This window comes from Wasmannia auropunctata, unplaced genomic scaffold (assembly GCF_000956235.1).
Source record: "Wasmannia auropunctata unplaced genomic scaffold, wasmannia.A_1.0 LD335883.1, whole genome shotgun sequence".
In the NCBI taxonomy this organism is placed as follows: Eukaryota; Metazoa; Arthropoda; class Insecta; order Hymenoptera; family Formicidae; genus Wasmannia; species Wasmannia auropunctata.
The window spans coordinates 201,085-228,034 of NW_012027007.1; the positions used below are offsets into that span (position 1 = coordinate 201,085).

Below are 26,950 nucleotides of genomic sequence, written 5' to 3' on the forward strand. Positions count from 1 at the left end.
TATACCTATAGAATTTTTAAAATAATGAGAATTTAACAAAAATTTTACAGATTGTTCTTATATATGTTGAAAGACTTAAGACAAAAGCCGGAGTCGATTTACTGAAGCAATCCAAAGTTATAAGGATTTTAAGTTGAATTTTTTGGTTAGATTTGGCCATAGAATTCGAAAATTCTCAGGAAAAAAGCAACAGAAGCATTTCTGTGCTCTAGTTCTGAATAAATTATAACATTCTGCACAATCCTTATTACTCAAACTATATAAGAAGAGCATATTCGTCAAAATCAGTCCTTTAACTTTTTGCTACTATTATTGCTTCTTATATATGTTGAAAGACTTAAGACAAAAGCCGGAGTCGATTTACTGAAGCAATCCAAAGTTATAAGGATTTTAATTTGAATTTTTTGGTTAGATTTGGCCATAGAATTCGAAAATTCTCAGGAAAAAAGCAACAGAAGCATTTCTATGCTCTAGTTCTGAATAAATGATAACATTCTGCACAATCCTTATTATCTCAAACTATATGAGAAGAGCATATTCGTCAAAATTAGTCCTTTAACTTTTTGCTACTATTGTATGTATTAAACATCCTTAATATGTTGAATACCTATATGTAATTATAGAATTGATTGAGCGATTAAACTTTAAATAATAGTTGATTGTGTGACAGAGTGGTTATTTTAATTAGATAGAATAATTTGAAACTAGAGAGTTTCAAATGTTATTTACGTAATTATGTACATTACTCATTCTATCCATAAGATTTTGTTTGTTATTAGTTCTACCTTATATCAAATTTTAGACGACATACTGGTATTTATGCATATAGGAGATGCAATTTACTTTTGTTTTATTAAAACAATATTTATTCTATTGATTTGTTTTTGTTGGTGATGGCCAGTTACAGCGCGCTCGGGGTGGGAGACGGGTAAATATGCGAAGTAATTCTACACTTTCTATGGGTTTTGTTGCTCATATACACATTATCTTAGATCTCTCACACACTACCAAACTGCATACTTATTATTTAATCGATCAGCACTAATCGTTAGCTTTGTTATTAGCTATGTGCTTACAATTTGTTTCATAATTATTTTTATCGTAATTTCCATCACTTTTTATATGTGAATATTAAATAACTAATATTTCACGTTGTAGTTATGTAAAATAACAAAATAGTTAAACGCAATATACAATGCAATATACGAGACGATAGCCTAGCATACTGTAGAAACTATAAGTTTTCTTGTTCACCGCTTAGATGCTTGGAGGTTTTTCCAGCAGCCTCCTGTAACAACAGTTTCTCAGTTTGCATACTTATGTAATATAAAATGCAGCTAATTAAAAACAATAATAAGTTGAACTAGACCGCGTAAGTGAATTACACAATTAAATTAGAGAGAAGTTTTCAACCTTCAAGGCTGGAGCTTGATAGGTACCTAATAATATTTCTATGTCAATTCTAAATTTTTCAGTTCAATTTAATTGTAATCTTACTATTTCAACTTTAGTTTATGATTTCGTTACAAGTCCGACAATAACTCGGTACGCAGTTTAAATAGCTCTGAAATATGGATTTGGAATTTATAGAAATATTACAACATTAGACATCGATATCTAGCCTTGACTATTGAAGGTTGTTCTCTAATTTAACTGTAGAAAATTAGAGCTGTATATATAATTATGCACAATCTTTAGTGTATAAATATATATCAAACTTGTAAATATACTTATATCGCTTGCAATCATGTTGCTAAAAATTATGATATAATAGTATATAATAGTATATTTAAAAAAAACAGTTTATTCCTATTTGTATTAATAACATTATTCTGATGATTTGGTTTACATATCCTTCTCCTATAATACATGTTTATTTGTTTCTATAATCGGATTTAAACTAACAACAATGTCAAATATTAAGCAATTGTTTACACCTGTAAATTAAAAATCCAAAAATATTTTAATGAGAAGTTATATTGTCCGAAATTAATCGACGAATATATGTTGACAGATGGGTGTTAAGGAACAATCTGAGGGCTTAGAGAGGGCGATAGATCACATGTGCAGGAAGACCCGCGATCTTCGCAGACAGTTGCGCAAAGCCGTGGTGGATCACGTGTCGGACAGTTTCCTGGAAACGAGCGCACCGTTGCAAGCCCTGTATGAAGCTGCGGAGAAAGGCTGGGTCAAGGAGGTGGAAGAATACGCGCTCATTTTCACGGAGCACGCGAACAAACTTGTGGAGGTAAAACACGGTCCTTGTACAAATAAATTTTCATCTGAGTACACATGCTACGTATGCCATGCAAAATGTTTTAGAATATCTTGCGCGTAATAAGATGATTAATTATTCGCGTTTACTTTGGAACAGGTGGCCAATTTGGTATGCAGTATGTCTAACAATGAGGATGGCGTGAAGATGGTTCGCTACGCTGCGGCGCAGATCGAGAACCTGTGCCCGCAGGTGATTAACGCGGCGCGCGTGTGGGCCGCGCGAAACACGGACGTTGCGAAGGACAACATGAAGGTGTTCCGCCAAGCGTGGGAGAATCAGATGCGCGTTTTGACGGAGGCCGTGGACGACATCACCACGATCGACGATTTCCTGGCGGTCTCCGAGAACCATATTCTGGACGACGTCAACAAGTGTGTCCTGGCGTTGCAAGTGCGTCCCGGTGACGCCGACACCCTGGACAGACACGCGGGCGCGATACTCGGCCGTTCCGCCAGGGTGTGCAACGTCGTGCAGGCCGAGATGGACAACTACGAGCCGTGTATCTACACCAAGCGGGTTCTCGAGGCGGTGAAGGTCCTCAGAAAGCAGGTGATGCCCAACTTCGAGCAACGAGTGGAAGAGGCCGTGAACGCGCTGCGCAGTAATCCGGCGCAGGAAGTGGACGAGAACGACTTCATTGACGCGTCCAGACTGGTGTACGACGGAGTTCGCGAGATCAGGCGAGCCGTGCTCATGAATAGGGTAAGAAAATCTGTCAAAAAGTTTCTAAGTATAATTGTTCCCTCTTCTCGTCGTTCTCTAATTCGCTGTTATCGTTCGTAGGCGGACGAAGATCTGGATCCCGAAGATGTGGAACTGGACGAGCATTACACGCTGGAAACACGTAGCAAGTCTAGCGCTCAGACCGGAGAGCACAACGTGGACGAGTATCCGGAGATCAGCGGCATCACGACTGCCCGCGAGGCGATGAGAAAGATGCCGGAGGAGGACAAGCAGAAGATCTTGCAGCAGGTCGAGTACTTCAGAAGCGAGAAGCTCAAGTTCGACAAAGAGGTGGCGAAGTGGGACGACGCCGGCAATGACATTATCGTTCTCGCCAAGCACATGTGCATGATCATGATGGAGATGACGGACTTCACTCGTGGTCGAGGCCCCCTGAAGACGACCATGGACGTCATAAACGCGGCAAAGAAGATCTCCGAGGCTGGCACGAAACTGGACAAGTTGACCAGGCAGATCGCCGATCAGTGCCCGGAAAGCTCCACGAAGAAGGATCTCCTCGCGTACTTGCAACGCATAGCCCTCTATTGCCATCAGATGAATATCACGAGTAAGGTGAAGGCGGATGTGCAGAACATCAGCGGCGAGCTGATTGTTTCCGGCCTAGATAGCGCAACCTCCCTCATACAAGCTGCCAAAAACTTGATGAACGCCGTCGTGCTTACTGTCAAGGCTTCCTACGTTGCGTCAACGAAATATCCACGACAATCCACGGTAACGGTAAGTTTCGTCGTTATTTATTAATTCTGCAGCAGCTCGATATGCTATCAATTTATTGCTAGAAGCTGTTATAGTTTGATAGTAATTTGTCATATTTGAGAGTCTTTTACAGTTTATCGCTCTTTAATCAACAGTAGATTTTAATGTAAATCACGTTAAAAGATGGAATATTTTTTGATAATAAAAATATATTTCCATCTTATAGGACCTTAAGATTAATTGTATATCATATTTTTTTATCAATTTTTTTTGCTGTACCTAATATATACATGGATTTTCAGTATGTAAGTATCCATGCATAAAACTCGTAGAGCTTTAATAATCTTATTGAGTAGTAGAGATTCAGAAGTCTATTAAATTTAATATTAATATTATAATAAATATGTTAAAACATAACAGTGATAGTAATTAATATTAATATAATCTTCGAACATGATATCATCGTAAATCAATGATAAAAATATTCAAATATAATAAGACAAATTTATTATGTTTTGATCAGTCTCCTATTGTCATATGGAAGATGAAAGCCCCGGAGAAGAAACCGTTAGTTCGTCCCGAACGACCCGAGGAAGTTAGAGCGAAAGTACGTAAAGGTTCGCAGAAGAAAGTGCAGAATCCTATACATGCACTCTCAGAATTTCAGAGCCCTACCGAGAGCGTATAAGCTCGCTCTCTCTCTCTCTCTAGATGTAAGTAAACGATAACAGGAATGATATAACGCCATGTCTCTGCGTCTTGCTAAAATATTTGTAATTCGCTTTGCTCGATTAACACGAGGGGCGATTAACACGAAAAGTCATTTTTAGAACCATCAGATAAATTAAAGGATGTCGTGGAGTCTGATGGATTTCTGATTTAGATATTGGTCTTTTTTCGTGTCGATTGTCTCGTATTGATCGGACGCGGTGAATTACAAATACCGTGGCACGATACAAGGACGTAACGCTACCCGACGTATTATTATATAGCATCACCTTTTAAGAATCGTAAGGCCAAGATATTTTATTTTCGATGATGTTTAAGACGCGAAGAATATCTATTAATTCATTTTGAAGTGATGCGCGGCTCTGTAAGAGCAATCGACTTGTAGCAGTCGGTTCAGCGAGTAATCCTGACTCTCATTCCATGTATATCTCGATTTTACAAGAGATTGAACATTATTGGAGAGTTCAACATTATAAATAAAGGAGGATGAAAGATAAGTATAGGATGGTAATGTTTTGGGAATCCGTATATTTCATTTACACTTACCTATTAATAATTGTGCGGTATGCTACGCACGAGTATTCTCGGATGTTAGTTATTAGTTGTTAATCGCAAGAACAATAATCTTAATACAAGCGAATACATGTAATCCCGATGAATCCCGATAATCGACTTTGGAGGAAGGTTTCGAAGGAAGAGGTTACGAATTAAAAAAAAGGCTGAGATATATACCTATATATGTATATCTCAGATTTTACAGGGGCACAATTAAGGATAATGACTTTGTGTTACAGATCGTATTTGATTTCATGCTGCATGATCATCTTTATATTCGAGATTTTTTAGAATTCCTATATTATTTAAATTTTTCTAGCTGTAAGTGAGATACGTACATCTTACTCGAGCAGCGAATTGCAAAGGTACTTCCTGTCTACTGACTTTTCGAGGACAAGCTATTTCTCGTAATAAAATTTTTTTTATATTTTACATTTTGTTTATATTAGTCGTTTTTTTTATGTTTACAGTTTACATCTATCTATATTAAGATTTATTATTAATATCTATTCGAACAATGTGTGTTACGATATATAGATTGGAAATGTTTTTGTATATAAATTTTTCTCTTTTCGTGGAAAATATATTATTATCTTTTGTAATTCTCATACGAAGCTCATATAGAGTCGATGAAACTTAATCATGGATTGACAGTATTGTATCGAAATAAAGAGACTGCAGATTATACTACAATATTTAATATATTAACTTGTATATAAGTAAATATGCCCGTGTTATTTTTAATTTTTGTATAACGAGCAACTGAATGTGAGAAAAGGAGGTGTGCGAAGAAAGGAAATTTCAATGCCCATTTAGTCCATATCCCAACGATAATAATCTTTTACTAACGATTTTACTGTAATAATCGAGTATGTCAGGATTGACGTTATAATATTAAATATAATTGTACTTCATGTAACATTTGCAATACTAGTAAGATTTCAATTATTGAAAGGCCAAAAGAAACCTGGAGCAATATATACATATTGCTCTATATATTAAATAATTCTATATAAATAATATATATATATCTATCTATTTCTATTTATAAATACATACGGAATGTTTTTCGTATTTTGTAATATACGAAGTTCTCAAATAAGATATAGATATCAAGTATTACATTCAAGTGGTTCCCTATCGTCTATAAATAGAGTTAATAGAAGGATAACATCATAGATATAAGAATCGTACGTTATATATCGAACACACGATTTATTCGTTGTAATAAATTTGTTCGGTACGATTATATTTCTCTTTTTATGCACATGGATAATTTTATTTTTATTTCGTGTAATTTTCTAGATAAGGACGATGATGCGCCAATACCATTCTCTGGTTCGTAACGAGCTTTATAATTGCAAAAAAAATGCAATAATTTAAGATTAATTTTATATATCAACATAATTCGTTACTTATCTTTGCATTAAATGTATAACAATGCTGTACTTCCGATGCACTCATCTTATGCTTTCTTCAGAACGTATTATTTCAGTATTCTGATGCAGACGCATATAAATATATACCCATATTCTTATATTATAATTTAGATACTTTAAGGTAAAATCGAGCCATCGATTGCTACGACATGAAGCGGATGCCAATATTATGTAAGAAATCGGCGTCGCCTTTTTTTTATTATAAAATAAGTACTAATTATACTTTTAAGATTAAAACATTGTAACTGATATGCTGCCAAATATAAGGTGATGCATTTCTCATAATAATTGTCTGTTATTTAGCACGTATGTCGACTTATGCTCACTATTATTGACGTAGGGATTAGAAAAAAATGGGAACAAATTTTTATCTGTATTTTAATACATATATCTATATTTTTCGCTTTACACGGTACACGTTAAATGCTACAGAAAAAAAAGGAGTATAGGCACGAAAAAACCACAAATGCAAAAATTTACTGGAAGTGATAAAATACATTATAAATTAAAGTAGTATATATAAAAGTAATATCACCTAACTTGAATACATATTTAATTATTTTACAATCCAATTTGCGTTGTCATTGCACGAAGTATGATGCGGTAAAATAATATGTAACATAATACGGAGAACGACAAATTTTTATCATTCTTCCAGAGAAAAGTGACTTAAACATAAAACTTATATTTTTATGTCATTTTGCTTTTGTACTTTTTTTTCCTTTTGATTAAACATAACGCTAAAAAGATACAGTTAGTTTTCAGTAAACACTCAAGTGTGGTCGAACTTTCTTACAACAGACTCGAGTTACAATGTTCGCATTGGTTACTGCAGATACGTATAATTCAGTTATCACGCGATGATTTACGATGTTGTAATGACTATCCGTTTATTGTAGTACTGTTTCATATTGTACTGTACGAGAAGATTACAGCTGCACATTTCTTAAATCCTAAGAATAACCTAGTGTTCTTAATATTACATATAGAGATACCAATATATGCAAGTGAGTAAAAGGAGAAGTGTTGCGGTAATTACCAAAAATTCGAGACAAGAGTTTAATGGGCGTAAGAAATCTCTCTAAGAAATTATGCGGCATTTATAAGTATTACAAATCTCAGTTCGCGTAGAGTCTATTGCGCGATGCGATTTCTAGTGTCACGTATAATGTATATTGAATCTTGACATCTGTGAAGACGTTAAGACGAAGTCAAATTTGTACAATTTGAACAATGATGGAACAATGAATGGATATACATGGTTACACTTATGATATATATGTATAAATATATATATATATATATATATATATATATATATATTCCACATATTAACGGCTGCCTTATTTTATATAATCTGCAAATGAATCGCATTTTTTTTTTCGTATATATACGTTTCTTTTCTCTGTCAAGTCATTTCGATAGTCTAGTGAAACGAGATTTTAAGACGTACGTCGTATAAACTAGATTTTTTTTTAAATCAAAACTTTAGACGCTGAATCAATAGTCAGCACATTTCTCGTCGGTATTTTAGCATATCAGCTATTATATGCAGCATAGTATAGTATTGCAAAATGGTTTTCTATGTTACACAGAATCTATATTAGTTGTAAAGTAATAATTAAAAGATGGATCTACGATCTAGTTCGGGTATTAAAGCTGACGTAAAAATGGACGTGAAATCAGTCTCTATTTTACACTCATTAATTTGATTTCTTTTTAGATCCTTTTTAGTCGCAAAATAAGTTATTTTCTCGTTCACCTTTATTTAATCGCATCGTAAAATATCCGATTACTTCCAAAGTCGTGCAGCCGTTTTTCCTTTTTTTACTCGATTTTTATTCTGCCGGCAATTAGGTCTGTAACTGAGTGTACATTATAATAAGCTTAATATCATTTTTTTTTTGCGTAAAACAAACATGATGATGGTAAACAAGTCCAGATTAAATATATTGCAAGAGACTAATATACGATGTCTTATACCTGAATGATATTCAGTATAAATTAGTAACGCTGCTTTGATAATCACAGTTTTCTACATTCACGTTAAAACCAGGCTGTGTGACTAAAGTGCACATAATATTTTATCATACATAAAGTAATATAGAATGCAAACACATAACAATATATAGATATCTCAATGTATAGATCTTGTTAAAACTCGTACACTTACATTCGTAATTAAAAAGAATGGCAGATATCACCCTTAAGTAAGCACGAATGCGTTTTAATCACTAGCAGAACCTTGGATCGCAAAAAGTTTGATTTTAAATTTATACAATCGATAAAACTTGTACTAATCAAATAGAGTTCACGAGGCAATGCAACTCGGAAATAAATTTTTATGTTCAGGGAAATAACAAAGAGTTTAAAAAAGGGAAATAAAAAAAAATTCTAAACAAGATACCTACTATCAAAACTTGTGATGTGATATTTACTTTTATAAATAACGAGTATATATATATTATATACATATAGATATATCATGCATCGAAAGTCAAATCAATCTTCTTGCCATTCAAGCGGGTTTGAAGTACATTCACCATTTACTCTATCTTTCATGTTTCATCGTGGTTACATTCTACGATCTACGATCTTCTAAAAATTTCGAAATATTAACCCGTCGAAAATATAACCGGTTTAAAAAATAAGCGATGTGTGTCCTGATTCTCAGCGTCACTAAAAAAGAGTCGTAAAAAGAGTCCCTCACAGCCTAAGTAAGACTTTCACTTGAGATCTTAAGTTTGTTAAATGAATGCTGAAGCAGGACTCGACGATAGTGCCTTCTCATGGATGGAACCTCCTTTTCCGCAAATTTCCAAGCAAGACGATACACAGTTTTTTGTACAAATAACATAATTCCGATTTTTCCCGATTACATGTATGCCCCCGATTGTTTTGTCGATTCACCTAAATATTGATACACCACAAAATATTCACTAAAAAATAACGCGATGTCCTTGTTATTCCTATCATGCTCTATTACGATTCAATAACTCAGCATCACGCGAGGTATGTCCTGCTAACAATTCGGTTAAACATCTCATCATTCTCTACTGTAAGTATTACAAAAAGGAACTCTTGAGAGAAGTTTCCATTGGATAGTTGGATACCAAGCTGTAAAAGCCTTTCTCCCAGGCTGTAAAAAGTTCTACCATTGTGTGTGTGTGTGTGCGCGCGCGCGAAAGGTTTTACAGCTTGACGAGGATTAAATATTGTAAAAGGTAAAATGGTTTACATACGCTTCAAGAATGATAAGATGATCTCATTGAGACATACATATATACGCATATTATATATATAGTATATATATAACTTATATATATATAATATATATTATTATATATATATATACATATATATTATATATATTATATATAAGATATAAACATAATTTACAGAATAATATATATGCATATCTATATTCCTGCTCATATACATATTTCATAAACTTATGAAAGTCCTCCTCCTAAACCAGTGCATTCTGTTCCCTCCGTTCAGTTCAACGTGAACAGTGCAGGGGGGGGGGGGGTTATTTCCGTAGACGTACAATGATTTCAATTTATACAAATTATACAAAGATTGAAAATGCTAAAAATATTTGCCTCTGCGAGAAACAGTCCTTGATGTTGTAGATGGCGATCGAAAATGAGATACAAATTGTAGATTTCTTTTTTAACGATTTGCAAACACGATTGTTCCTTGATGCTTCGATTTAAAAAAACAAAAGACATAATTATCCCGTGCGATATCGCGTTCCGTTTCTCGTCTATAAAAAATTTCGGGGTACCGCGTCCATCGATCCATCTCGATTGTGTGTGTTATAACTGACGTTTTCGGATGACACGCTATTATTAATTACGCACAACTCGCGCTCTTTATCCCTCTCTTTACCTTTGTACCTACAGTCACAGTCATTGAACATCTAAACACGATGATCCGCGTGATACGACTGTCGGAATTGGAAATAGTAAACTCTAACCATTACGTGTAGCCCGATTTTCTACGTGACTTAAACGGAGAACGGACAAGAGTGAAAGAGACACCGAAGATTTCTACGATGGTTCTGTGGTGACTGTGGTTTCTGATGATGTACTTACAGGTGATACCACAGTCGATTTGCACGCCGGAATAAATTCAGCTGCATCTGGATTTAGCGTGCTCTGGAAATTCACGTGTACCAGCGACAATACGGCGCTTATTAATAACGACGAATTTAAATAGGGAACATTGTTCTCGCTGGAAAGATATTTCTCTTAAGTACCTGCTTGGCGAGATCGTCCTGCATCCTCAGACTGCTCAGCTGTTGACAGAGTTCAGCGGCGTTACTGTCGGGGGTGCCAGTAGCCGTGGACCAAGCAGTGGAGCTCATGTTTCTCTGATGTTGTCTCTCCTCCTCCAGCATCGCTTCTAGACACTCCTCCATCAATTCTTCCTCCTCCAGTTGTTGAAGCACCTGATCACGCAGACAGAAACGCCGAGGGTGGAGTAACGAGAACGATCGGTGGAGGAGCCTTAATCAACTATACTAAGGACGGTACCTGCTTGTCAAACTCCTCCTCGTTCTCCATCCACAGGTACTCCGAGAAGTCACTGTCGCCTATCGCCTGCACGTCCGCCTCCGTGTCGCTGTTGTTGTCCACCACGTAGGAGGTGATGCCCGTCTCCTGCCCGTAATAGGTCCCATTTCCAGGCCCGCCGTTTGGGATCTTCATTTTCATAGCCAGGGTATGCGAACCGATTGCGTGTCTGCTGATTACCTGCAAATCCGCGCTATCAGCTATCCGACGCGCTCAATATCGTCGTCGTTAAAGATAACAACGTCGGGGACAACTTTTTTTTATATTTTTTTTTATCGGCAGTGCCTTTTTCGTAAGCAGCCGCCGTGTTGTTTCTCGCCGCGAGGGAAGGGAGCCGCGCGCGCGGCGCCGCTCGGAGAACAAACAAACAATCCCAGCCCCAGATAGAGATCGTTGAAATGCGATTCTCCAAACGGACACTCCGCTTGTAAACACGATCTACACCGTCGTCGGTACCGCGATGAATCGGGCTCGCGATCGCGCATCGCCGGTTCCTCCGCCGCCTCCGCCGCCGCCGTCGCCGCCGACCGGACGGGGTGCGGAGGAGGGCTCGAGGCGACCGTACCGCGCGCAACCTCGAGGTGCCGGGAGGTGCCGCGGCGCCGCGCGAGTCAACAAACCGCGAGCGCGACCCTCGGCCTCTCGCGCATATGGGAGCGGGCCGCGCGACCCGTCGATCCGGCGCGGCGGTGGCCTCACCGCCGCGGTGTTTCCTCTTTAACAGCCCCCTTCCCCTCGGGGGTGTTTACCTGAAATTTAGCGGCCCGACGGCCGAGACAGTTCGGTGAACGCTCTGCCTCTCACGCTCTCTCTCTCTTTTCCTTCCACGCTCGTCCCACTAATGACGCATAGTGAGAACGCACGGAGCGGAGCGGAATCGTCCTCGTCACTTGACAGATGAGGTCGCACGGGCGACCATCTTTGCGAGCGCGTATCGTACTCTCCTCGTATATCGTATATCGAAATCGGTCAGACGGACGGCGCGTCTCTCTCGCTCTCCTTTCTTTACTCTTTTCTCTCTCTCTCCCTGTCTCTCTCTCGCTCTCTCGTCCTCTCGCCTTCTCCCTATTGTTTATTGAACGACGGTTGGCCCGGATTACCCTTCCCGAGAGGAGTAACGGGGAAGACGGGGACGGGCGCCGCGTTTCCCGACGGAACACTCGGCCGCGCGCGCGGAAACGTACCTTCCTCTGTGACAAAATTGGCCCTCGGTCTTCCTCCACGGTCCTCGTCCACCTTCCCGAGCCGTCGCTCGTGGTCGCCGCGCGGGATATACGCGTGATTTACGCAGTTCACGGGAACGTACCGAAATACGTGTCGTTCAACGCAAATTAGCGATCGCACAGTGCTGCCACCGGCGTTGTTGTTAAAAGCCGCAGCGGGAGCGCTGGTAAAATTCCGAATTTTCACCAGTGGACCGCCTGTGTCGTCGAGTATATCCCGTCGGGATCCGTGTGCTGCCGCGGACTGTGCGCCGTCGAGAAATGACGAAATTGCCGTGGAACGATCTGCCGACAATGTGTAAGTCGGAAACTGCGAGCGCTTCGCGAAAACATAAAAATGTCGCGAGCGAGCGAATCGAGCGATAAAATTCCGCTGTCGACGCTTTAATTTTGCTATTTCATCGGCGTTATACGTGAAATATTGAGAGAAAATTCAATGAAAAATTGCGGAGAAAATTTATAGAAAGTATTTTTGTAAGATTCCGATTCTCTACGTAGGATTTAATTAGAATTATTTAAATATGAATAAATAGGATGTGCGCAATTGTATTATAATATAAATAGTTTTAATTATTAATCATTTATATTTATTATTCATCAGGTTGAGTATATTTATTATTCATCGTTTGCAGTGGTATATATTAAATATTTATCGCTGCTTATATTATTATATTACATTATCTCGCGCACATTCCGTAAAGTTATTATTGTTATTATCTTCGTCGAGTAAATAATCAACATGTATATAAATTATATCGCCGAGGAGAAAAAAAAATAAATAGAAAGTTATCGTGACGTTTGGAAACGATCGAATCGCTTCTCCGACAGATGTCGACTCCGAGGATAATTCGCGATCACCGACGCGCGACGTCGCCGACGGTCGGAGCGGGTCGGAGCGATTGGACGTTTCGGGGCAGAAAACCGGAGTAAGAATCTCTCTCTTTTCCCTTTTATTTTACGCGGAAGGGGAATGACGTTTATTCGTCGAAAGCACGCGCGGCCCATCGCGACGTGACGCGACGCCAGGCCGTGCGTATTGACACACGTAGTCGCGCGTCGCACGACGCGACGCGAGTCCGCCGAGTGGTCGCGTCGACTCGCGCGGTCTATTTACACCGCGGCGCGACGCGATTGGCCCGGGGAACGGCCTGGCGCAGCTGACACATGCGCGTGCCGACGTGCGTCAAAACAAAGCACGGCACTACGGTAGCGCTGCCCTCCCGGCAGCATTTTATCGCGATTGTCCGTGGCGGTAGGTCACGTTCGTCGTTGCTCGTCGCCGTCGTCGCCGTGTGAGCGTCCGTCAGCGTCCCGTCGCGCATCCTCGTTCCACGTTTACGTGCGTCGTTTCTCGTCCTGGTGCTCGCTCGCTCGTTCGCTACTATATATATACATATATACATACATCCCCGCTCGCGTACCACCTCGCGAACGAGTTCTCCCGCAAGTGCCACGTACGGCGCATCGTAGTACGGCGATGTCGTCCACGGTGAAGTACACGTCGGACGAGCAGCTGAGCGGTAAGTAAAACGCAAAAAGCTGGAAAAACCACGCGCGCCGCGCCGATTGTCAGACGCGACGGCCATTTCGCGCGGAGTGTCCCTGCCCGTCCGTCCACCCGCCTGCCTGGCCTCCTCCTCCTCCTCCTCCTTCTCCTTCCCTGTAAGCGTAAACAAACGTACTTCTCTGCCATTCCCGATGTTGTGCCGTTCGTCCGTTCGCCTCGGCGCCGAGAAGGATCGGCTGTCAGACTCGCTGCCGTTCGACGTCGTCCTCCGACATCCTCGGAGAGCGATGTTGTTCGCTCCCGCTCTCGTCGACGACGCCGTCCGGGCGTCTGACAGTCCCCGGTGCGCTCGAACGCGCGCGTCTCTGGAAACCGGAGCGATTGCCTCCGCGTCCGCGGAGGCAGGTCGGAGGCGCGTCGCGCGACGCAGTTTTGGCGCCATTTCGGGCCTATACTTTCAACCCGCCGCGTCGCATCCCGGCGGAAGATTCAATTTTTGATGTCTCGCGCGCGCGAATCGATACTTCACCCAGGCCGCCGGAGCCTCGCGCGAAGTTGCACGGCGCGAGGCGAAGCGCAGCACGCCTCGCGAAGTACGCCGCACTGCAAATCCCGAGCCGCGCCGCCGCTGCCCGTGGAAACAACGCCTGTCTCCCGACACCTGGCGTCCGATTTTTTTTTCCTAATTTTATTCAAATTTTTTCCACATTTCGTACTCTCGATGTTCCACGTTTTCCTCGGTCATTTTTTTCTGGAAGAAACGAGCGTTATGGATTGAATAGATTTATTATTCTCTTTATATGGTATTCTAGAATCGAACGTTTCAATTCGCAAGTTAAATAAACAAGCACTATCTTTTGTCGCATATTTCAGGGTCCGCTTCCTTCGATAAGCTGGCTAGATAAAATATTCGCGGTTAAGGACGCGAGAAAAGAGAGAAAGAGATTACTGTCCGTTTTTATTCGGAAATGACGCAGGAATATCCAATAACCGTATTAATTACCGTCAAAATTAAGTTAATTAATTTTCTGACTTAATTTTCTGCATGTAAATGAAGTATTTTTTCCTCGATATTTTTTTGGACACGCGGCACGTGTACGCGATAAAGTAAGATAACAGCTGAACATTTCAATATGCATGCCGAAGGAGTCGCAGACATTGGCGATTACAAACTTCAATCGTGGCGTTAAGGCGATTATCAATAATCGCCTTATCAATAATCGAAGAGTTACGGGTCGTGGCAATATGTTGGGGAATCCACGATTTCGCGGGGAAATCCGCAGGGGGAAATGCGTTTCCAACTTTTTTATATAAATAAAAAAAAAACGAGAGAATTCGATAACAAACTCGCGAAATTAATTTCATGAACTTGCGTACTTCGCACGAATAGTATTCCGGAGATACCGGCCAACGTTTTTAAAAATGTTTGACAGACGCGTATAATATAGTTCCTCCACAATTTCCTGGAGGAAGCTTCAGACCGCGAGGAAGCCGATATTTCAGCTGTGCAGGTTATCCTTTTATAGTGAAAGAGGTCAGACGTTCTATTAATAATTCATAACGCATGCCGGCAATATTCTGAAAATTATGCGAGTCTCTCGTAAACAACTTTATCACTTTTGTGACGACTTCCGCTGCAAAAATGATTTACCCGATACGTCCGTTCGTCATCCCTTCGTATTCTTCTTTCTACTCCTCTAATTAAATTTCAAGCGGCAGAGATCATTATGCCGAGATAATGAAATCCTTACATTTCTTGATTAAGTTTCGTCCGCGCTTTTGTTTGTAAAAATCTTTTAATCGTATACCCCCGTTAAGTCACGCTGTTGTAGTAGAGTGCTGAAAGTTTACCGATTTTAACATTAAATTGTCTCGGTCACGAGCCCTCGCTTTGCCACTCGCACGCGAATGTCTGTCACGTGTGCGAGATGGCCACTTGAATCATGCGGGCACGCGTATATATGCCTCGCAATCTTTATCTCTGTTTGTTTTGCAAAGTGTCGTCTGGCTGATAGTCCCGACGAAAAAAGAGACAAGACACCTGCCGACACTGTCATCTCGGTCGCGCCGCGATCTCGCTATATATCTGTTTCCGCTCCGCCGCCACGCGTCTTCTCTCGATCGCATTGAATTACGAGCCGCATCTTTTTAGCGTTAACAATAGCCGCGGTGTCATTCTCTCGGCGATAATGAATCCCGAGGTGAAATAATGTTTTGCAAGAAGTGTCCGAGTACGCGACGCTAAATTTATCCCTCGCGGCTCGGATTACGGCCTCCAGTTCCCTCACGCCATATTACGAGAAATTATAGACACCGCCTCTGCAATTTCTGGATTTCTGCATTAAAGTAATTTTTACCTATTTTTTCCGTGTAAATTTTCATTTCGCTTTTTTTTTTTTTTTTACATATGTGTGCATTTAGACTACTGTGTTCGCGCAAACGTCTAATGGTCAGATACCGGCGGCGTGATTTATTCGCGTGGTGTATTGCGGCTCGCGGAAATCGGTCATGAATCATGTATGGATCGCACGACCTATTAACACGGCAAGGTATTCTCAACTCCGGAAGTAACCGCGAGTAAATCTCGCACTGAAATGTACAACAGTTACATTCAAAGATTTTGCTTCTTTAGCAGAAAAACTTTTATCGCGCTCTTCGGAGCGCAGAAATGAGAAACGAGGAAAGGTACATAAAACAGTACATAAATTGTTAATTTTTAATTCCTCTTTCGGCATTATCGCGCATGCATTTTTAACATTCTAAAAATAATCGTCTCTTTTGCCTTCTCCGAGATGGCTGTAGGGAGGTCATCGACGCGAATAGAATTGGGTCAGTGTCCTGCGAACTCGCGTGGCCCGAGTGTTCTATTTAAATTGGATGAGCCCTAATGAGTACGGCGCTCGGTCAAGATCAGGGCCGTATCTGTCACGATGATCTGTCATCGTCGTTGTTGTCGTCACATCTCTTTCTCGTTGCTAATCGAAATCACATAGCTAGATAACGTACGTGTCGTGCGCAGTAGAACTAATAATAATATCGACAATCTAACGCTATAGAATGTTCAATGCCATTCTCGATCGGAAAGTATGTTACAATACTCGTTATCTATGTCTAAGCTATCGAAGCGATATCAATAATTTTAATTGCTACCATAATGAAATAATGTCGCATTTCAGGGAGCTTATTACGGTTCTGAAAAATTGATAAAAATAACAAAAATTAAATTTTTTTAATTAAAATTTAATTTAGTGAAATCAATAAATAATAAATATTCTAGTAAATGCGCTCACTTTTGTAATTTTCACCAATTTCCGAGAATCGTAATAGACTCTCCGATTGATCTTATAGAAAAGGAAAGAATATTCATCGAAATCTATCTTCTCCTGTCCTCTGCTCTCTGATTAGCGTCAAAGCGCAACCGTTTCGAAAACGAGCGAGCTCGCGTGCGCGAAAATTGTGGCGGCAATCTCGAGAAATTAACACTACGCGACATGTAGTAAGCGTTCGGATAGCGCGATATTTCTGCGAGATAATCACTCGGAGCCGAGAGGTCGTCTCCGCGGAGCGTTGAGTCATCTTCGCGAGTTCGTTCCCTTTCGCGGTATAGCGCGACACGCGATCGTCCGCTGCACGTCGTTCTAACGGATCATACATACGTGATCGTCGTCAGGAGCCTGGGACTCGTTGGAGCGGCGCTGACCCGAAATCATCCTGCGGACGTTACCCAGGAGCCTACGTGACTCGGCTCACGCGGTTACTCGGATACATTCTCCCGTACGTCTGTGTCGGTCGGCTCGTCGAACCACCGATCCGCGCGATGCAGGTCAACCGCCCGCAAACGGACACCGAATTTCCATTGAATCGTTTACTCAAATCGGTGCAGCCTTCGATAAGAGTCCCGACAAATGGACGAATGATTTTCAGCACATATAACGCCGTGTACGTCAACATATGTGATGATTCACTTCTTAATATCGATATATATATATATATATATATATATATATATATATCGGCGATTAAATTGTAGAAATGGATAGATATTAAAGTGTAAACAATCGTTGATATCAGAGACTATTCATCTGATCATTATTTGCGTCGTTATTAAGATAAAATATTTATCTCTGCTTTTTTTTCCTTTATTTAGTTGATGTAAAATGATTTACTTATCGCCGTCGCTTGTTTGTATTGAAAGCGCGCTTCAAACTCGTGGCGATCAATACCAAATCACGCGTGTGTCTCGGTAAATACGAAATATATTTGCAGCTATAGGTATAGGATCGACTTGAAAGCATCGAGTCTGCGAACGTACAATAATTTATATAATAATTTTGCGTTTTCCACAATGCCGCGCCGTACACAAATATACAACGAGATTCACGGGGCACGGAAACGGTTCGCGCTCGCCCATTTGCATCTTTATCTGGCTGTCAACGAAAGGATGTTTAATTTAAGGCACAGATAAGCGGGTACGTGCGCGATTATCGGCTGTGCGTGCACGCCCACGAGCGTGATGTACTAATCGAAATGACGGCAGACTGTCGAAAAGGGGAAGGTGTCTATTTTTAGACCGTATATGAGAGCTCCGCCGCCGGTCCTTAATCCGATTGATTGAAGCTACCCAGTAGCGATTCCACAGACGCGGGCACGTGTGCAGTGGTGTGAACTTCGTCTCTCGAGGATCGCGCGATGCGATCTTGCGGAAATTTCCTCGCGAAACGAGACGAGCGGCACGTATCGCAGCTCGCGGGAAAATCGATGAGAATTCGCACGTTTGTTCGTTTCGTTAGTATGTAGTATATAGTATAAGCGTGTAAAAAAAGCGCTTGAAAAGTCGTATAAGGATTCCATTTGTGCAGACCAGTTGCCGAGGAAGATTAAGAAAACTTGTTCTTTTGAACTTTATAATTTAATGATAAAAATATTCTTTTTTTTTTTTTTGGAATATCACGGGAATTTCCATTGTATTTTTAATTAACACAAGTTGAAAAGCAAACGGCTGTTAGAGCTCAAACTAACGCACGTGTCTGATTGTTAACAAATTATACGTAAATTATCGTAATCTTGATTGCTTAAAACAGCTTGGAGTCTTTAATTTCAACTGACTCGAAGATATAACCATGTCAAACGTTTCAAACAACGGTGCTCCTACTTTGCGGTTTGTCGTCGATACAATGGAGACCGTTTGCGGGACGTGTTTACGCAAGAAGTGACAAAGCGTCGTGAAGAATCGGCTTGCACATCCTGCGGTATCATGATACTCGTGTAGCGTCGACACGTGCAGCCTTGGCAAGCACGTGTTCGTACTGACAACTTACGGCTGGTCAGTGCCAATATTGTTTTTTCGCCGTCTGCCTGATAAGCGTCACTATGTAGCATTCGTAACCTTTCCGAATTTTTAATAATATCTTGATTACGAGAACGAGAAATCGTGACGTTATGAAATTTTTTTTAAATATAGGGGTTAAATTTTTCATGAATACGTGTGTTTCCGCTGTAGCTTTAATTATGTTATAAGCTAATTTAACGACTGTTTGACGCGTGGCTGATAATGCATTATTTACTGACACACAACAATAAAAATTAGCCATCTTCCGTTCCACGCGATTCCGGATAAACATTAAAAATACCGTTATTTGCATTCTCGAGTCAGAGCGATTGAAAGTAACATGTCAAGCTCGGCGATTGATGGCCCAAGGTCGGGTTAACGAAGGTTAAGCGACAGTTATCGTAAGTTAATTTACGGGGGGATGGGTAATTGGCAAACGAGTGGCTATAGAAACCGAGAGTGCTTAACGTGAAGTAATATGATATCTTTAGAAATCATCCGTAGTGTTTTTAATACAGATGAAATTGTATACCTTGAGGTTGATTTTTTTTTTTTTGAAGCAGCCAGATATTGTAACATGAGTTAACGACTTATTGATGCACATTAATAATTATAATTAGTGCAGTTTCTATGAAACATTTAAGAAATAGCAAATAAAAACTGTTATTGACGGATACCGTATAAATTTATATTAATGAAATAAGATTCTCTTTTCTTCGTACTCCGAGATTTAATTCTTATCTGCGTCTCTGATGATCGTGATAGTCAGGAATGTTTCACGTGCGCCTTTTGTCGCGCCTTGCCGTCTTAACTGTCGCGTTAGACTTGCGTCTAGTGGCCGATTTATCTCGCGGGTAGAAGCTCCGATTTGTCAGCGCTATCAAACGACGTAATCTGTCCACGTTGACTCGCACGAGATCGCTGCTGATCAAGTAATGGCAATCCCCGGGTCTCTGCTGAATAGGCACTCCGGCGCTTTGATCCCCGACGGCGGCGTCCATCGACGTTCGCAGTCCGCAGGGCGTGCAAAGGATCGGCCGCGAGCGCGGCGTCCGTTCGTCCGTGATTAGGCCGAGATTCTGCATCATAACTCGCGGCTTGCGAACTTATGCGAGTGGATTACGCAAGTACTTACAGTGCCGCGGTTTTTGCGCGGCAACGTGCGGCGAGTAAACATCCGTTCCGCCTCGCGCGTCGACGCGACTCGCGAATCCGGACGTGTAACGAGAACGTCGGCGTGTAGTGCTGGCAAAGCCGACGTTTACGAGCTGCAAATTTACACGTGCGGAATTTTTATAGGACGCGATACCGTACGGCGCGACGTGAGAAACAAGTCGTTCTCGCCGCGTGTCGATTGTTTTCCTGCGCGTGCATGTATCGCGTTATATAACGTGTTACCAGTAAATTAATGCTCAACGATATTCATAAGAGGTCTTTTAAAATCATTAAGATTCTTTTTTTTTTGTCAGGATTAATTCTTGCTTACATCTCTGATTTCCCACAATCGGAAATGCTTCGCGTCTTTTTCATCGCACTCATCTTCGCCGTCGCGCTATATACGTAGATTCGTGTCTGAGAAATTAAGCGGAACAAGATGCGCTAGAAATGCGCAGCGCGTGATTTTAAATTCCATTATATTCCACATGTGGTAAACATCGAGCGGCGAAGTCTGTCTATAAGGAACTTACGTCAGGCGACGTACGGCGTCTCGCGTACGGCGTCGTACGAGCGTTTACCGAGTCGACTTTTCTATTTTCCAACGACCTCGTTACGATCTGACACCGTATTTATGGCGTTATCGCGCGCATCTTCCCCAAGCGGCTGACAATGTGAATATTGCGAATTGACGTATAAACGCGTTCGAAACTCGTCTGCGAAATCGCCTGCCGCACTGTTTACAATGCTCTTGCGTACTCGAGCGAGACGATATCTGCGGAAATTCTTTGTCGAGAAAATTGCGTTTTTTTTTCTTTCTGAAAATACTTCGGCGGAAATGTCCGTAATCGGTGCGATTATAAATGATGGATAATTGTTTTCTCATTACGGGCAAGTGGAATACCGTCCCGTCGCGTCGCCTCGACGTCGCGTCGTATCGTTCCTGCGTTCTCTCCTTGGAAAAACCTCGGAAATTTGATTTACGGTTTTAATGCGTTAATACACCGCAGAAACGAATTACAGAGAGTCGCGCGCACGGTAACTATTAATTTCTACAATTCGTATCCTTGCACTAATCTCGCATTAATCTCGAGCGTGCCTGGACAGTCGATCGTTCGTTTCGAGGTAAGGATCGCGTGACAAGTTCGCCGCGTAAGCGCGAAAAATTTTCGGAAAGTTCGTGCGTGACGACGAATTTATTGCTTGATTTTCAACGCTGTGTGTCGCCAAGAGAACGCGTTAGTCTCGTGTACACGGAAAATCAATATGCGTACACGTTATTGTAGTTTATTTTTGCACGAAATCGTTTCGAACAATCGTATACGGGAGAGCGCAGTTTTCCCTTCTCTCGCAGAATGCGAGAGTCCCGAGGGTATTATTATTATTATTTTTTAACTGCTTTCTCGTGCCGCGATCATCGGCGGCGTCAAATCGGGCGAAAGTGCGAACGTGACTCGCGACTCGGTTTACGAATAGGTGAACGAACTCGAAGTAAACCTTATCGCCCCCGGATGATTTGCGCGACTAGAAGAGCGGAAGAGCGGCGGCGGCGGCGGCGGCGCGGCGGTGGCGGCGGTGGTCATCGCGCAATGCTAACGTCGCACGTGCATTACACGTGACGCGCAAACGAGCCGCGTGAACACCATGACGATTTATCGTGACTGACAAACCGATTGCCCCAAACGACGAATCTGCTTTTATCCTCCCTTCCCGTCCTGTCAATTCTCCGTGATACATATAAATTTTACTTAGTTGATAAGAACTTGAATTGTAACTTGATTACACGATTACTTTTTTATTCGGTATGATGTTTTATTAATACAGTTAATATAAATATTCCGAGGTCTAAACGGTGCCTTAAAATAGAGCTTGTCAAGCGCGATACGTTGTATCGCCGAGAAAGTCAAGAACTTGAAACCGCGGAACGTGAACTCTGGTCGGTCATGATAACGTTGGATCCCGCGATAATTGAATTATGAGAAATGAAACTTGTTTATGGAAAGCTCGTTTATTAATCGCTTCTACGAAGGAGACTTGCTAAAGTTGAGGACGAAGTAAGATTAAAACGCTATGCGCGCATCGATAGCGCGAATAGTTTCGTAACTGTGGAAATAGGAACGCGTTGGAGCGTGGAATGTAAATTCATATCCGTTATGCAGTTAGCAAATCTCGTCGAAGTGACGGTAGATGAACTCGAGATTTCATGGCGATGAGATCATTCTCTCGTTACGTGATTACGTTACCAGAGCTTGCAAGCGCAGAACATTTTATCGCACCATTTCACATGTGCTTAACGAATTGTTATTAACAGCGTGAATTCGCATGAAAATAATTATGTAAAATTAATTCACCTAACATACCATCAAAATCTTTTTATTGTAATAACATTATTGTAAAATTACTAAAACTTAGTTATAAATAAAATTAATATTATAGGTAACATTTTGTAAAATTGCCGATTAAAATGCGATCTTGTTTATCTACTCATTATCCAGTTTTATAAATAAAATGTTCCTCTGTTAATATTTTTATAAACACTAATTTTTATTTTCTGATATGCCCTATACGTATTTTATTAAAATAAATACTTTATTCTTAGTCGAGACGGTACAATTTTAATACAGAGTCTTATAAATTTTTGTTGCAAAATGAAACAATGATTTGAGGAGGAAGAGCCTGTTACTAGACGTATATAGATGCGTCTCTTGTGATCTGCATCGCACAACACAAAATCGGATTTCTTTTTATTTTATCCCAATTAAAGCGAAATGTTGATAGCGCGTAGTTCAAAAGCTTCTCTATGAAGATTTATGTTATTTTTATATTATTTGTTTGTAGCTGTGTTGTTGAATAATCTGCACTGTTGATTATTCGGCTGTTAGCTATATATATAGCTATAGGTATGGACAGTATCGATTAATTATTCATGCCACTTTTATTAGTATTCCAATGAGCTTATTGTTTAGAAGCTAAAGTTCGTGAAATATTTATGTGATAATTTGCAAATTGCGAAGCACGATTCTTTGTTATTTTTAAGCTAGCAAAAGATTTCCGCATTTATCAAAAGATGATGCCTAATTTCGTATTATTATCATCATTATATTATTATATCATTATTACTACAATTATCCTTACGTATTCTAAATCTACAATCCGTTCGGTCTATATTTGGCAAAGTGTGTACTTTATTATATAAAAAACTTATAGAATTTAATTTTATTAAATATAAAGAAGATTGATATTGATCTCGTTTGATCTTGTTATTGATTAGCTTGGAAAGTCGTCACGCGTCATTTATTTTGTTACGCATGCTGAGCATTTTGTTAGCATACAATACGAAGAACGAAATCGTTCTACCAAAACGATCGTTTTGGAATAAATGTGTCGGAGTCTTATTTGCATATCGCGTTCACTTACATAAAAGAGGCGAGACTGCCCTTGGGAAACTGTTATTGCAAATACGTGCTCAAGCACGTTTTTATCTATTATTATGTTTTTGCGTACGAAAATCGTGAATCACGTTAAAGACGTAAAAAGAACATGTCTATAAAAGTTATTATAAGATATAATACATGAAGATTATTAAATAATGGTATGTTTTTTTTGCAAAGAAAATAGTTTTCTTTAAATACAATGATGTGTAATAATTGTTTTTGAAATTGTAATTTTAATATTTATTCATTTGGAAATATTAAATTTCTTTTACGTTTTCGACTGTTTTATTTCCAAAGAATTAATGTTACATGCGATGAAAATTGATATTATAAGAATCGACGCTGTATTATTTACATAAAGAAAAGAGTATGAAATTTCCCTTCAACTTGACCTCGTGGGGTTACCGTGATCGATATGGTGGCTGTTGATGCTATTTTTAAAGATGCCACAGTGTGTCATCGCGTATATCGTTCAACGACATTCACTCTTCATGCATTATACACCGAGCATATCGACATCGACATTAAACGCACTCTTTAAGGAGATTAGAAACGATGTTTAACAAGACGTTAAACATTTCAATTCGTACCTCGTTAAATTGAAAAATTACAACACGTAATGTCTTATTAAGCTTTCGCTGAAGACATTTGAATTTCAAAGGTTTTTCAATTCAGAAACAACAGGGCAATTTCTTCTTATTAGTAACAATAAATTTAATCCCGGGAGAAATTTGCTAATGATAACGCAAATGAAATATAGATGAGAAATTAATCGGGGAAAATTACTGTCGGCAATTGTTCTATTCATTCTCTCTTGCTTCTACGAGATAAAACTTTTCTCGCGTGCGGGGATGGTGCGTTATTATCACCGAGGGACACTGAAAAGCGGTTGTTGCGCGAACCACCGGAAGTATATCGTAACCTTAAAAGCCCGCGGAATCGCGGCCGAATCGCGGATGAGCGTGGAATAATAGATCTTCCTTTCTAACTGCGCAGAGTCCTGGGTGGAGCTGGTGCCGGACCCGCCGCTGGCCGCCCGGATAACGCCGACGCCGTTCAGCATCACCGGCGAACGCGAATACCTGCGACTTCTCAGGGAAGCACAGAGGGATTCCACACATTCGTCCGCGAGGCATTCCCTGGCGTCCTCGCGCCGGGACACCCCGAGGGACAGGTAAGACATATTAATATTTTTCCGACTTTTTCGATCTTCCGAATAGTTATAAGTTCGTTTCGACGTCTCGTCAAATGGACATCGCGTCAAATGGACTTTTCTATGTTTTAAGAACTAGGGGGTAAGCGATTTCGAAGTAAGGTACACACCGCTTTAGAAACTTCGTTGAAAAGTTTGGAAAAAGTCTTCTCGGACGCCGATTTCTGCGAAACCGCGGATTTGAGGTTTCCGGAAAATTACGATTGAACGCGGACAGTTTTAACCGAAGTTACCTTCCTACGGGACTTACAGACGTACACGACAGAGCCAAGCATTGCGAGCCAATATTCGAAAGGCGCTTTGAAACATAGCATAGTATGTCGACTCTTATAATCTCGGGGTGGTTCGAAGAACTCGGCCAACAAAGCCGGCCGTTCAACTTTACACCTATATAGATATATACACATATCCATTCGAGTCCTCTTCGACGGCGCGCAATGTCGTACGACGACGGCGTCTCTCTTTCTCTCTCTCTCTCTCTCTCTCGGCGCGCTTATTCGCCGCACCAGTACGCAACGAGAGAAAAAGTCCGCTTCCGTTCCCTTTTATCTCTTGGGAAGGGCTCTCCGGAGTAGAAAAAAAATAAGCGTCGTGAGTCAGAGACGGGGAATGGACGATTCGCGTGCACACAATTACTTTTTTTTTTTTTTGGGTCTCTTCGTCATCGAGTGCCGGGACAGCTCAAGGTCGCGTAGATGAAAGCTGAAAAAGGCGAATAACCTACTGGCTGTATCGTAATTGCGCTCTAGCAAACCGTGGATTATATGTAGAGAAATAACTTTAGAGTGGAAGTTGAGAATCGTAATTAAAAAAAAACAATTCCTTGTTTTCTGAATTTTATGAATGCGCGGCTGATTGGCAATCGGAAAATTATACGTCTCTTTTAGAGCGAGCTCTTCTCCTTTTATAAAAACTCGAGCAAAATTTAATCGATACATAATTGCTATACTGATTCGGTCACCTTGATGCCTGATTTCAAACCGATGCATTAAGTAATGCATTAAAATCGACTTTCAGTCTCGATCGCATCGCAATAATGTAGAAACGCGTGTCGCTCGTGCAGAACAAAGAGTTACAATTAGTGAGCAGTCTGTATTTTTGCTTTCGCCGTTCAGACGAACGCTAAATTAACACGTGTCTCTTAACACGGCTAAAATAGCGTCATTGAGAGACCCGCGCAAATATCTTGGCAGGGGAACAAACTAACGCGCCTTTGTGCGCGATTTGCTTGACAAAGGAACAATGTCTTTATGCACAGAGTGATTTATCAAAGATATCAGTCGCGAATTCTTTTGACGTAGAGAGTCGAGTTTTAGCGAAAATTCACGAGGAATGTTACATGCGGCACTCGGGCGCGTCATAGAAGAGACATCGATCTGTGTCTATTGTGTGTATATATGTGCAATGTATGTGTGTGCGTGTTTTCACTCTGTGTAATGTTATCTCGAGCGTGAAAGTCGCGATCCTGTTATTGACAATACCTGCGCGAATATCCATTCAAATCTCGAGACGACATTCTGCGGACGGCATACGTCGCGCGCACGTCACAGCGAATTGTTTAATCCGCTTTACTGCTTCGCCTGTGTATTCTGCGATATCGCCCGCTACTGGTGCCTTTGCGAGTGGCAAAAGATTTTCAGCAAGGAAATTAGCGTAGGCTGCGTGTCAACCGGTTTGGCAAACGATACGGGCACAATAATTGTTGAACGTTTTATTTAACTCAACACAAAGGAATAAACTGGCAATGATTAGATTACGTTTCTAACAAAAACATGTGTTTTATAGTTATTATTATTATCAAATGGATTGATAAATTGTAATAAAACAAAAATGAAAGAAACAGTTTTGTTATATTATTTTTTCACACACAGGCAGACAAAAGCATTTGCATAACAATAGACTTTTTATTAATATTTTTTATCTAATTATTTGCAATTGTTAAAAATTGTATCTATATATATAGTTTAGACAAAAACGAACATTTCTTCTTAGGAGTTCCGCCAGGTCATCCGTATATCAATATTACTTTAATCAGCATGATTAAATAAATAAACATCAATAAACTACA

The 26,950-nt window shown here is 40.5% G+C and overlaps 4 protein-coding genes across 9 annotated transcripts in view; 2 read left to right on the forward strand and 2 right to left on the reverse strand.

Moving 5' to 3' along the window:
• LOC105455713 (catenin alpha) overlaps positions 1 to 6,726 on the forward strand; it is a 9,191-nt gene extending 2,465 nt beyond the window's left edge. Inside the window, exons 4-9 of one of the 4 annotated variants that reach the window (XM_011699241.1) lie at positions 902 to 928; positions 2,015 to 2,248; positions 2,375 to 2,980; positions 3,062 to 3,739; positions 4,021 to 4,023; positions 4,242 to 6,726. In XM_011699241.1, coding sequence (XP_011697543.1) covers positions 902 to 928; positions 2,015 to 2,248; positions 2,375 to 2,980; positions 3,062 to 3,739; positions 4,021 to 4,023; positions 4,242 to 4,406 — 1,713 coding nt within the window. In that variant the 3' untranslated portion in view covers positions 4,407 to 6,726. The remainder of the gene's footprint in view (positions 1 to 901; positions 929 to 2,014; positions 2,249 to 2,374; positions 2,981 to 3,061; positions 3,740 to 4,020; positions 4,024 to 4,241) is intronic. The other 3 variants (XM_011699238.1, XM_011699237.1, XM_011699240.1) reach the window with 3 other exon arrangements.
• Positions 1,226 to 12,530, reverse strand: LOC105455712 (polyadenylate-binding protein-interacting protein 2). 3 transcript variants are annotated; one of them, XM_011699234.1, is made up of 5 exons: positions 12,206 to 12,530; positions 10,983 to 11,201; positions 10,706 to 10,897; positions 10,542 to 10,604; positions 1,226 to 1,288 (listed from the first exon to the last, which is right to left on the reverse strand). In XM_011699234.1, exons 2-5 carry the CDS (start codon positions 11,160 to 11,162, stop codon positions 1,235 to 1,237), a joined length of 489 nt encoding a protein of 162 aa, XP_011697536.1. In that variant the 5' UTR covers positions 11,163 to 11,201; positions 12,206 to 12,530; the 3' UTR covers positions 1,226 to 1,234. The 3 variants fall into 3 exon arrangements, with proteins under 3 accessions (XP_011697536.1, XP_011697538.1, XP_011697537.1); XM_011699236.1 differs by lacking the exon at positions 1,226 to 1,288 and adding an exon at positions 7,815 to 8,306; XM_011699235.1 differs by lacking the exon at positions 1,226 to 1,288 and having other exon boundaries at positions 9,845 to 10,604.
• A 1,016-nt stretch (positions 12,531 to 13,546) lies between these two features.
• The window catches only part of LOC105455716 (BCL2/adenovirus E1B 19 kDa protein-interacting protein 3), a 29,177-nt gene continuing 15,773 nt past the window's right edge, over positions 13,547 to 26,950 (forward strand). Inside the window, exons 1-2 of the mRNA XM_011699245.1 lie at positions 13,547 to 13,764; positions 24,666 to 24,843. Coding sequence (XP_011697547.1) covers positions 13,722 to 13,764; positions 24,666 to 24,843 — 221 coding nt within the window. The 5' untranslated portion in view covers positions 13,547 to 13,721. The remainder of the gene's footprint in view (positions 13,765 to 24,665; positions 24,844 to 26,950) is intronic.
• On the reverse strand, positions 18,679 to 20,410 carry LOC105455715. The gene is made up of 2 exons (XM_011699244.1): positions 20,216 to 20,410; positions 18,679 to 20,159 (listed from the first exon to the last, which is right to left on the reverse strand). The coding sequence occupies exons 1-2, from the start codon at positions 20,255 to 20,257 to the stop codon at positions 19,857 to 19,859; spliced, it is 345 nt and encodes a 114-aa protein (XP_011697546.1). The 5' UTR covers positions 20,258 to 20,410; the 3' UTR covers positions 18,679 to 19,856.